Genomic DNA, 12,806 nt, shown 5'->3' on the forward strand with positions numbered 1-12,806 from the left:
AGTAGATAATTAACAAATTATCCTAAATACGCCAGAAATCAACCTGAAGACTGGCAGAACAACTAAAGGTAAAAAAGAGTCTAAATCAAAGATGGTAGGAAGTGTGGACACACAGTTTGGGAGAGAAACGAATCATGAATGCTGTGGTGGGGAGAGAGCCACAGTCGAGGAGAAGGGCAAGAGATAGACTAGCACAGAGGGAAGCACACAGGGAAGATGATTTCCCCATAGCAATTGGCTTAGAAAGCAAGAGAGGCCAAATTTCATAAGTTCTTGCAACGACTGGAGCTTAAAGCCTAGAGTTTTAAAGGTCAATAGGCTTGGCTCTGAGAGAGCCACATGGTGCTGCTAGTAGAGAGAAGGCAGAACAAACAGCCTGTGGACATACAGTGTGGAAACAATGATATGAAGAACACTCAGGGCACACAGTGGGGAACTTACTTGTTCTTCTCTAAGTGTGTCCCAGAGAGGCAGCATTCATGGAGACTCCTCCAAGAACAAAGGAACTCCCCTGCCCCTCAGAATTAATCCAGAGCCATGTGCAGGAACCAGCACAGCACCAATACTAGCTTCCTAACTTTCTTACACCAAGCCCTGACACCCCATGCTCCAGTAGAACCACCCTTCCCAATCACACTTGTCTCAGTCCCAGCCCAGCAGGCCCCCTTTCCCAGAAGAATGGCCCAAACCCCTGCCCACACTGAGTCTCCTGACCTGGGAGTTTTGCAGGGTTTCAGTTCTGGTAGTGGTGGCGACAAGCCTCATCTCACAAGCAGACCAGAGCACATCTAGTTAAAACTTGCCACATTCAGGCCTGGAACCAAGCACCGACCACAATAGGCAAAGAGAGCCTCTGCAGATAACTGGCCTGAAGGATAAAGTGGCCAGGGCACAACAGCACAGTGCACACAGCACACACTGGAGATACTCCCCGAAGCAACAAGCCCTGGGGAGGAAGGGACACTATACTACAGGACACTATAGGACTTCTTCTTCATAAGGCCAATATCTTCAAGAACAAGAGATGTAGCTGACTATTCTAACACAAAGAAGTAGGTACAGAGACTTAAACAAAATAAGAAGACAGAGGAATTAGTTCCAAATAAAAGAACAGGACAAGCCCACAGCCAGATCTAAGTGAAAAACATAAATAACATGCTGGATAGAGAATTTTAAGTAATGATCATAAAGATACTTGCTGGACCTGAGAAGAGAGTGGAAGTCATCAGTAAGACCGTTAACACAGAGATAAAGAATTACATGTCATAGATAAAGGGCTCAATAAATGAAATCAGAAACAGGACTGATGGAATGAACAGCAGGCTGGGAGAAGCAGAGGAACAAATCGATGACCTAGAAGACAGAGTAATAGAAAGTAAGCTGAACAGAGAAAAAAGAATTATGCAAAACAAGAATAGACAGGGAATTCAGTGATCCCATCAAACATAACATTCATATTGTAGGAGTCCCAGAAGTGGAAGAAAAAAGAAAAAAGCAAGGAGAAATTTTATTTGGAAAAATAATAGCTGAAACGTTTTGGGGAAAGAAACAGACATCCAGATCCAGGAGGCACAGAGATTCCCCCAACAAAATCAACAAAAGCAGACCTGCACCAAGACATATTATAATTAAAATGGTAAAATATACTGATAAAGAAAAGAATTTAAAGCAGCAAGACAAAAAACATCAGTCAGTTACAAGGGAAAACCCATGATGCTGGCAGGAGATTTATCAACATGAACTTGGCAGGCCAGAAGAAAGTGGCATGATATATTCAAAGTGTTGAATGGGATATATGTGCAACCAAGAATATTCTATCCAGCAAGACTGTTATTCAGAAAACAAGAGATAAAGAATTTCCCAAAAACAAAAACTAAAGGAGTTCATGACCACTAAACCAGCCCTGCAAGAAATACTAAAGGGGACTCTGTGAGTGGAAAGCAAAGACCAAAACTGACAGTATAAAGATAGGAAACACAACAGAAGTAAAAATTAATATTTCTGTAAAAAAAATCAGTCAAGGAACTCACAAAATAAAAAGATGTAAAATATGACAACGTATAACTAAAATGTGGGGAGGAGAGAAGAGAATGCATTCAAATTTAAGTAACCATAAACTTAATATAGACTGCTATATACAGAAGAGGTTATATACAAACCTAATTGTAACCATATATCAAAAACCACTAACAAACATGCAAAGAAAAAAAAGAAAATATCCAAATATATCACTAAAGAAAACCAGCAAACTACAATAGAGAGAAAGACAAGAAAGGATCAGAGAAAATCTTCAGAATCAGTCACAAAACAGGTTAAGAAATGGCAATAAATACATATTTATCAATAATTACTTTGAATGTAAATAGACTAAATGCTCCAATCAAAAGACATAGGCTAACAGAATGGATAAAAAAAAACGAGACCTATCTATATGCTTCCTACAAGAGACTCATGCCAGACCTGAAGCCACCTGCAGATTGGAAGCAAGGGAATGGAAAAACATTTATCATGCTAATGGGCATCAAAAGAAAGTCAGAGTAGCAAAACTTATATTGGAAAACTAGATTTTAAAACAGATTATAGGGTGCCTGGGTGGCTCAGTTGGTTAAGCATCTGCCTTCGGCTCAAGTCATGATCCCAGGTTCCTGGGATCAAGTCCTGCATTGGGCTCCGTGCTCAGCGGGGAGTCTGCTACTCCCTCTGCCCCTCCCCTTGCTCATGCTTTCTCACTCTCTCTCTCTCTCTTTCTCTCTTGCAAAGTAAATTAAAAAAATTTTTAAAGAGATTGTAACAAGAGACAAAGGGCACTATATAATAATAAAATGGACTATCCAACAGGAAGATATAACAATTGTAAATATTTATACACCCAACATGGGACACCCAAATACATAAAACAATTAATTACAAACATAAAAGAATTCATTGACAATAATACAATAATAATAAGGGACTTTCCCATATCACTTACATTAATGGACAGATCATTCAAACAGAAAATCAGTACAGAAACAGTGGTTTTGAATGACACTAGACCAGAAGGATATAACATATATTCAGAACACTCCATCCTGAAACAGCAGAGTACACTTTCTTTTCAAGTGCACAGAATATTCTCCAGAATAGATCACATACCAGAGCATGAAAAAAAAGCCTCAACAAATGCAAAAAGATCAAAGTCATACCACGTATCTTTTCTGACCACAACATTATGAAACTAGAAATCAACCACAAGAAAAAATTTGGAAAGACCACAAATAAATGGAAGTTAAATAACATGCAACTGAACAATGAACAGATCAATCAGGAAATAAAAGAAAATTTAAAAATTACATGGAAACAAATGAAAATTAAAATACATGGTTCAAAACCTTTGGGATGCAGCAAAAGCCATTCTAAGAGGAAGTTTATAGCAATACAGGTCTACTTCCAGAAGTAAGAGAAATCTCAAATAAACAACCTAACCTTACACCTAAAGGAGCTAGAAAAAGAACAGCAAACAAAACCTAAAACCAACAGAAGAAAGAAAATAATAAAGGTTAGAGCAAAAATAAATAATATAGAAACTTAAAAAAAAAAGAAAGCAATAAAACCAGGAGCTTGTTCTCTAAAAAAAATCAATAAAATTGATAAACCTCTAGCCAGACTTAATATGAAAAAAGAGAAAAGACTCAAATAAATAAAATTACAAATGAGAGAGAACTAACAACCATCAACACAGAAAAATAAACAATTATAAGAGAATATTATGAAAAACAATATGCCAACAAATTGGACAAACAACCTAGAAGAAATGAATAAATTCTTACAAACATATCACTATCAAAACTGAAACAGGAAGAAACAGAAAATTTGAGCAGACTGATTACCAGCAATTAAATTGAATCAGTAATCAAAAAACACAACAAACAAAAGTCCAGGACTAGATGGCTTCACAGGTGAATTCTACAAAACATTTAAAGAAGAGTTAATACCTAATCTTTCAAACTATTTTAAAAAGTAAAAGAGGAAAGAAAACTTCCAAATTCATCCTGTGAGGTCAGCATTACCCCAATACCAAAACCAGATAAAGACACCACCAAAAAAAGAGAGAACTACAGACCAACATCTCTGATGATCACAGATCCAAAAATCCTCAACAAAATATCAGCGAACGGAATCCACCAATACATTAAAAAAAATCATTCACCATGATCAAGTGGAATTTATTCCTAGGATGTAAGGGTGGTTCAATATTCACAAATCAATCAACATGATACATCACATCAATAGAACCATATAACCATTTCAATAGATGCAGAAAAAACATTTAACAAGGTGCAATATCCATTCATGATAAAAAAAACCCCAACAAAATAGGTCCAGAGGGAACATATCTCAACATAATAAAAGCCATCTATGAAAAACCCACAGCTAACACCAGCCTTACTGGGGAAAAACTGAGAGCTTTTCTCTTAAGGTCAGGAAGAAGACAAGGATGCCCATTCTCACCACTTTTATTCAACATAACACTGGAAGTCCTAGCCACAGCAATCAGACAACAAAAAGAAATAAAAGACATCCAAATTGATGAGGAACAACTGAAACATTCACTATTTGCAGATGACATGATACTCTATACAGAAACCACCCCCCAAAAAATCAAAAAGCTGTTAGAATTGATAAATTCAGTAAAGTCACAGGATACAAAATCAATCTACAAAAATCTGTTGCATTTCTATACACTAAAAATGAAGCATCAGAAAAAGAAATTAAGAAAACAATCCCATTTACAATTGCACCAAAAATTATAAGATACCTAGAAATAAACCAAATCAAGGAGGTTAAAGATCTATACTCTGAAAACTATAGAAACACTGATGAAAGAAGTTGAAGATGACACAAAGAAACAGAAAGATATTCCATGCTCATGGATTGGAAGAAAAAATATTGTCTATTACCCAAAGCAGTCTATAGATTTCATGCAATCCCTATGAAAATACCTCCAGCATTTTTCATAGAATTAGAACAAATAACCCTAAAGTCTGTATGGAAACACAAAGGACCCCAAATGGCCAAACAATCTTGAAAAAGAAAAGCAAAGCTGGAGACATCACAATTCTGGACTTCATTTATATTACAAAGCTGTAGTAATCAAAACATGATGGTACTGGCACAAAAACAGACACATAGATCAATAGAACAGAATAGAAAACCCAGAACTAAATCCACAATTATATGGTCAATAAATCTTCGACAAAGCAGGAAAGAATACCCAATGGAAAAAGACAGTGTCTTCAACAAATGGTGTTGGGAAAACTGGACAGAAACATGCAAAATAATGAAAATGACCACTTTCTTACACCATACACAATAATAAACTCAAAATAGATTAAGGTTCTAAATGTGAAACCTGAAACCATAAAAATCCTAGAAGAGAACACAGGCAGTAACTTCTTTGACATTGGCCTTAGCAACATTTTTCTAGATAGGTCCCCTGAAGCAAGGGAAATAAAAGCAAAAATAAACTATTGGGACTACATCAAAATAAAAATGTTCTGCACAGAGAAGAAAACAACCAACAAAACTAAAAGACAACCTACTGAATGGGAGAAGATATTTGGAAATGACATATCTAATAAAGAGTTGGTATCCAAAATCTATAAAGAACTTATAAAACTCAACACCCCAAAAAACAAATAATCCAATTAAAATATGGGCAGAAGACATGAATATACATTTCTTCAAAGAAGACATCCAGATGGCCAACAGACACAAGAAAAGACGCTCATCATCATTTACCTGTAAATCAAAACTACAATGAGATATCACCTCCCACCTGTCAGAATGGCTAAAATCAAAAACACAAGGAACAACAGGTTTTGGCAAGGATGTGGAGAAAAAAGAACCTTCTGGTACTGCTGGTGGAAATGCAAACTGGTGCAGCCACTCTGGAGAACAGTATGAAGATTCCTCAAAAAGTTAAAAATAGAACTGCCCTATGATCTAGGAATTGCACTACTGGGTATTTATCCAAAGAATACAAAAACACTAATTCAAAGGGATATATGCACCCCTATGTTTATAGCAGTATTATTTACAATAGACAAGATATGGAAACAGCCCAAGTGTTCATCAACTGATGAATGGATAAAGAAGATGTGATATATAGACACACACACACACATATATATGGAATATATATACATATTATATATATGGAATATATATGGAATATTACTCAGCCATAAAAAGGAATGAATCTTGTCATTTTCAACAAGGATGAAGATAGAGAGTATAATGCTAAGCAGAATAAGACAGAGAAGGACAAATACCATAGGACTTCACTCATATGTGGAATTTAAGAAACAAAGCAGATGAGCAAAGGAGAAAAGAGAGAGAGAGAGACAAACCAAGAAACAGATTCTTAACTATGGAGAATTAAACTGATGGTTACCAGAGGGGAGACAGGTGGGGGCATGGCTTAAATAGGTGATGGGGATTAAGAAGCACACTTGTCATGATGAGCACCAGGCAATAGTCACTGTATTGTACACCTGAAACTAATATAATACTGTATTCTACTAACTATAATTAAAATTAAAAAATAAAAAGTAAAAGATGGGTGAAGGATTTCCAATCAAAGCTGACAGTTTGTCCACATGCCTTTCTCTCCTCTCCCTTTAAAGTCCTCACAAAATGGTAGCAATGACATTTGTGAAATTAGTAAAAATTTTCAATGGGATAGTGATGTCAATAAACTTCTGGATGATAGATAAGACAGAAAATGTTAACTGACAAAGCCTAGCACAGGAAGCTGAAAGGCAGGTGCACATGATCATTAGGAGGAGGTACAGCTTTTCATGAAGAAGTTTGCCCTGTGCAGTCCTGGAGAAGCGGGAGCTATGGAAGCCCAGTAATGATAAAGAATGAGAGGCAAAGGAAGGCCAAAAATATATGCATTAACTAACTGAAAGGATTCACCGAAAGTTTATATAGAAGAATCCATACTGCATTCTATCCCCCTTGATACACACACTATATTCCACAGGGACATGGTCCACTGGCAGGTAAAATTTGAGGACTTTTTCTCAAAATGTTTAGAAAATCCCTGAGAAAATCGTCTTGATTATGTTGTTTCCATATAATTCAGCATGACCCCAGCTTCCCCACCTAACAACCCAAAAGCTAAGCCCACATTTTGACAAGCTTTGCTCACATATATAAACCCCACCAAGAAGCATTACATTTTTAAGTATGACTAGATAACCAAGATTTGCCAGACATTTGATTAAACTCTCCCAATACACGAGTCAGCCCAAGATAAATAAAGAGAAAAACGTGATTATCAAAAATAAAAAGACAACTCAGGGCACAGGTGAGACTTTAGCCTCAAAAAAGGTAGAGAAGACATATTTATATGCCAAAAGAAGATATAATTAAAGTGAGCATGACCTATGCATTGAACAATTTTACTTAGTCACAATAATAAGACCACATTATTGATTTTCAACTTTTAGAGTCAATCTATACATCGATCACAAAAAACTCAAATAAGTTACTGAATACAATGTAAATGCTATCAACTTAATGCAAAAACAAAAGCGCAGAGAATAGTTTAGTGGTTCCTCAACAAGTTAAATATAGAATTAACATATGACCCAGCAATCCTAGATATACACCCAAAAGAATTTAAAACAGATGTTCAAACAGAAATTTCTACACAAATGTTCATGGTGGCACAATTCACAATAGCCAAGAAGTGGAAACAACCTAATTGTCCATCAGCAAAGTGAATGGACAAATAAAATGTGGTATATTCATACAATGGAATATTACTTGGCCATAAAGATAAATGAATTCAGATATATAATACAACATTAATGAAACTTAAAAACATTACACTAAGTGTAAGAAACTAGCCATAAAAGTTACATGTTGTATGATTCCATTTATATGAAATAGCAGAATAGGCAAATCCACAGAGACAGACAGCAGCTTTGTGGTTGCCAGGAACTGGGAGGACAGAGGAATGAGGAATGACTGGTTAATGGTACATGGCTTTCACTTGAGGTGATGAAAAAAATTTAGAACTAGAGGGGCGCCTAGGTGGCTCAGTCAGTTAAGCGTCCCCTCTTGGTTTCAACTCAGGTCAAGATCTCAGGGTCATGAGAATGAGCCCCATGTTGGGTTCCAAGCTCAACGCAGAGCCTGCTTAAGATTCTCTCTTTCCCTCTCCTTCTGCACGTCCCCACTCTGCTCATTCTCTCTCTCTCTCTCTCTCAGGAAAAAAAAAAAGGATTTAGAGCTAGAGAGAGGTGATTGTTATTCAACATTGTGAATGAACTTAATGCCCACCAAATTATGTACTTTAAAATGATTAAAATGATAAATTGTAGGATATGTATATTTTTTGCCACAATAAACAAATGCAAAATAAAGTATAGGCAAAAGAAGTAGGGAAGTAGAAGTGATAGAAGAAAGTTGAAGGGAAATAAGAGTGCTCCAAAACATCTACTACATAAAGTGGGGGATCAACAAGATATATTATGAACAAGAAATGAAAGTATTACTATGTTGGGCGCCTGGGTGGCTCAGTCGTTAGGCGTCTGCCTTCAGCTCAGGTCATGATCCCAGGGTCCTGGGATCGAGTCCCACATCGGGCTCCCTGCTCAGCGGGAAGCCTGCTTCTCCCTCTCCCACTCCCCCTGCTTGTGTTCCTGCTTTCACTGTCTCTCTCTGTCAAATAAATAAATAAAATCTTTAAAAAAAATTTTTTTAAAGTATTACTATGTTATGAAAATAGAAAAGGGAATGACTAAAAATAGTAATACACATAATGGGTAATATGCTACACTGAGAGGATTGTGGCAAAGTGGAAGGATGTAATTGAGCTGAACCCTAATTTATCACAGCAGGAAGAGATAAGCAATGTCATAAATTGATATTAGAACAGAAATGGAAGTCCATCTTAGAGATAAAGAAGTGACTTCCAGAAGAAGCAGCTAAAAAACTTAGGAGTGGTTGCCTCTGGAATTTAGCATCTAAAACTATCATTATTGTTGAGATAAGGAACGGGAGGGGCCAAGATCTTCAAAGAAGGATTCCAGTAAGAAAGGGTCAGAAAACCAAGCAGAAATACTTAGGCTAAGGGATTATACTGAGAAGCTTCTTTTCCCAGATTTTGAGGTTTTTTTTTTTTTTCTTTCCAGCACTTAGATAGATTTTCTAAAAAAACAGGACCATATTGTATTAGAAGTTCCCAAAGTCTTATGTTGGAGAGGGTGTAGCTGTGGTTGGCACACTCCTGAAGGGGCTGTGCAGTGCAAATCTGTGTGCTCCATGGTCCATATGGCCTTCTTCCTATCTTGCTTATCCAAGGTCATGTTCCCCATCCTCCTCAAACATGCCATACAATCTAGACATGGCCACACCTACAATGGAGACAACACCTACACAGACCTGATCTAGCAGACAGAATAGAAAGACCACTAATCGCTTCATTTACAAAAACACCTGGTAAGAATTGCACATCCACAAGTTCTTGAGAAGGGATAATCAAGAAAGGCCATTTGAGGCAAACGTTTTAATACAAGAAGACTTTAGGGGCAAACCGCTATAAATTGTTCCCAGTGTCCGTGAACTAAACTGAGAGAAGTACTCCTCCATCATGCCCAATATAAAAACACAACTCTTCACTCTGGTGATTCTAAAATCTCGCCCTTACATGGAAAAAGAAAGTTGGAATGTAACTCCAAAGAAAAGAACATCCAAGGAAAGAAAACATGTCTTCCTAGAACCTAGAGTAGAGGCATCCCATACTGTCTTCTTCTAGATTCTCCTAAGTCATAGGACTCCTAACATAGAGGGATTCCAAGCCCAGGCTTACAAAAAAGTATGGGCAGAAAGAATCAGAGAACATCCCCAGAAGCAAAAGATTATCTCCCCCTCTTCTACTGAGACTATCACTCCCAGCATCCGTGTTCACTTATGCCTTTGGCCCATGACCCAGGTTGCTTCCCACTCTTCTTTAAGAATAACTCTGTGTGTATGTGCATGTGCGTGTGCGTGTCTGTGTGTGTCTGTGTATGTGTGTAAGATTGAGAGAGAGAGAGAGGTGGGTCAAGCAACATAAGAGACAGGGATAAGGGGACATAAGAGATGAGAAAAAAGGAGAAACAGGCCTTGGAATCCTCCCAGAGGGTTGACTTGGACTCTTTTACCACCAACATTTGCTCTAATCCTCAAAGAATCTATTTAGTAAAAGTAATCACCTGTCTTAGAAACAAGAAGACTCACTAGTTTACCAAACCTACATATAAATAGAATTATTTGTTTAAAAAAATGATGATGGTACTCAAACCTTCACAAAAGCAGAATGTGTCTTCCACCTCTCTTTTCTTCTTGACAAATAAATCAAGATTTCTGTCAAGGAAGTTGTAGGAGGAAATACATAAATATTGTAACAGTAGCTTTGACATCAGAAGTAAATGCCCCGAGTTTTAAAAAATGAATTTCCCTGGGAAGAATCAGAACAATTCTAGGAGGAAAAGTTACATTTCTCCAGTGTAACTGAAGAGTGTCATCTGAAGTGTGCCATACATAGAGAAGAAAGCATGAAAATTTTAGGGTATCCATCCCCTGCCCCAATATCCTGGGAATTTGCTACCTGAAAATTGCTACCTGACTCATGGAATAGAAACTAGCATTAGTTGAGTTGCTATTCTTTCCAAGCACTTTGCTAAGAACTTTCTTTTTTGTCATAAATAGTCCCCCCAATAACTATTACAAGGTAGCGTTTATTATCCACATTTTATAGATGAGGAAACTGAGGCTCAGGAATAGATTTGAATATAGGTTTTGTAAATTCTAGAGCTCATCCTCTAATCCTAGGTGTATATATATATGGATCAAATGCAGACATTCAATGTTAACTATGAATAGCAAATACATTTTTTACTCCTTTGTTTTTCCATCAGGCAAGTGTTGATGCTCCATGTTTGGGTGTCCTGGCAGCAGAACTGTCTCTTCTGTGTTGCCACAATGATCCCTTAATCACACAACAAGCATCCTCAGGACTGTATCACCTCCTCTGCATTGCAAAGTGTCAGAATGGTAAGAATGATTTACCATCTCTTCTAATGGATACTAAGAATTTGTCCCTAATTTTTCTACTGTGGATCCCAAGAAGGCTCTATGTCTGCAGATTTCTAAATCCTACCCCAAGATCTATAGCCCCACTTTCTAAAATATATTTTGTAATCTTTTTAGAATTATCAAAATATGCTAGTAATGTTTGGTTCTTCAAGATGTATAAAGTATTGTACTTAGTGTTGGGTGTTAATGGTGGGGACAGGAATGCTGTGGGGAGGAAGGGAAGAAGAAGAAGAAAGATTGCCAATGAGACTTTTAAAAAGGAGGCATATTTTTCTCCTCTAATGGGGCATCAAATAGAACACTCAGATTCTTCAGTGGTTGGGAAAAATTAGCCCAAGACTAAAGTAGATGCTGCTCTGGACAGCCTAACAAAGCATAAAAGCAAGTCCTGAAAGTATCAAACTATTTCCAACCAAACTATTAAACAGAGAAAAGATTTATCCTCCCATAATACATGACTATTAAATATACAAATATAAATATATATAATCGGTGCTCGCTTCGGCAGCACATATAATAAATATATATAATTGTTCTTAAGGCATTGAACATCAGATAACAAAGGACAATGATTCCTGAGAGATGGGAACAAATGAACAAATGAGGTGAAGATTACAATTGCCTGAGCTTACCACCTAAAGTAAGTTTTTAGGCTCTAACCCAGTAGTCTCACCAAGTTGAAGAGACAGAATTAGGAATCTAGAGAGGTCAAGATACCTAGGGTTTACAGGTCTGAGTACCAGAGAGGAGTGCACAAAGGCAGAACTCTAGAGACCTGAAGAGGGTCCCCTTTAACCCTTCAGGTATGGAGTGATCCGAACATGCATGTGAGGAAACTACCTGAGGACAGGGAGAATGGTTAGAGAGAAAAATCCAATGAACTCACAAAGGCTGGGAATTGTGCCTATGACCATAAGCCAGAATTTAAAACTTCATAATTTGTAAGTAATGAAGTACTCAAAGTGTTTTGTTTCATTAGAAGGAAAATTATCTCTAGACTAAATTGTTTTAGTGTCACGTAACAAAGCTTAAAAACAAGATCTAAAATTATCAAGTAATCTCCAAATACTTTAAATGCTCATCAGAATGGAGCTCAAGACTACTCCTAGGAATACAAAAATTCCAACACTCAACAAGTTAAAACTTATAGTGTCTGACATCCAGTAAAAATTACTAGGTATGCAAAGAAGCAGACTACAACCCATAATGAGGAGAAAAATTAATCAAAACTGACCCAGATGATAGAATTAGTAGACAAGGACATTAAAACAATTATTGTAATATATTCCATTTATTTAAGGAGTCAGAGAAAAAGATGAGCATGTTAAGTAGAGATATAGAAAAATTTCTAAAAGACTTCAGTTGAACCTCTGGAGATGAAAACTACAATATCTGAGATGAAGGACACTCCGGGAGAGAGCAACAGTGTAATTTTAAAGAGAGCCAGAGGAGGGCGCCTGGGTAGCTCAGTGGTTAAGCGTCTGCCTTCGGCTCAGGTCATGAGGGCTTCCTGCTCAGCGGGAAGCCTGCTTCTCCCTCTCCCACTCTCCCTGCTTGTGTTCCCTCTCTTGCTATGTATCTCTCTGTCATATAAATAAGTAAAATCTTGAAAGAAAGAAAAGAAAAAGAAAGAAAGAAAGAAAGAAAGAAAGAAAGAAAGAAAGAAAGAA

The 12,806-nt window shown here is 37.0% G+C and overlaps 1 protein-coding gene across 2 annotated transcripts in view; it reads left to right on the plus strand.

Moving 5' to 3' along the window:
* The window catches only part of MROH9 (maestro heat like repeat family member 9), a 107,927-nt gene that overhangs the window by 36,963 nt on the left and 58,158 nt on the right, over positions 1-12,806 (plus strand). For both annotated transcript variants that reach the window (XM_025877915.2, XM_073899410.1), the window contains exon 8: positions 10,959-11,094. In XM_025877915.2, the coding sequence (XP_025733700.1) occupies positions 10,959-11,094 (136 nt within the window). The remainder of the gene's footprint in view (positions 1-10,958; positions 11,095-12,806) is intronic.

This window comes from Callorhinus ursinus, unplaced genomic scaffold (genome assembly GCF_003265705.2).
Source record: "Callorhinus ursinus isolate GAN/ISIS: 27379988/994484 unplaced genomic scaffold, GSC_fseal_2.0 scaffold13, whole genome shotgun sequence".
Lineage (NCBI taxonomy): Eukaryota > Metazoa > Chordata > Mammalia > Carnivora > Otariidae > Callorhinus > Callorhinus ursinus.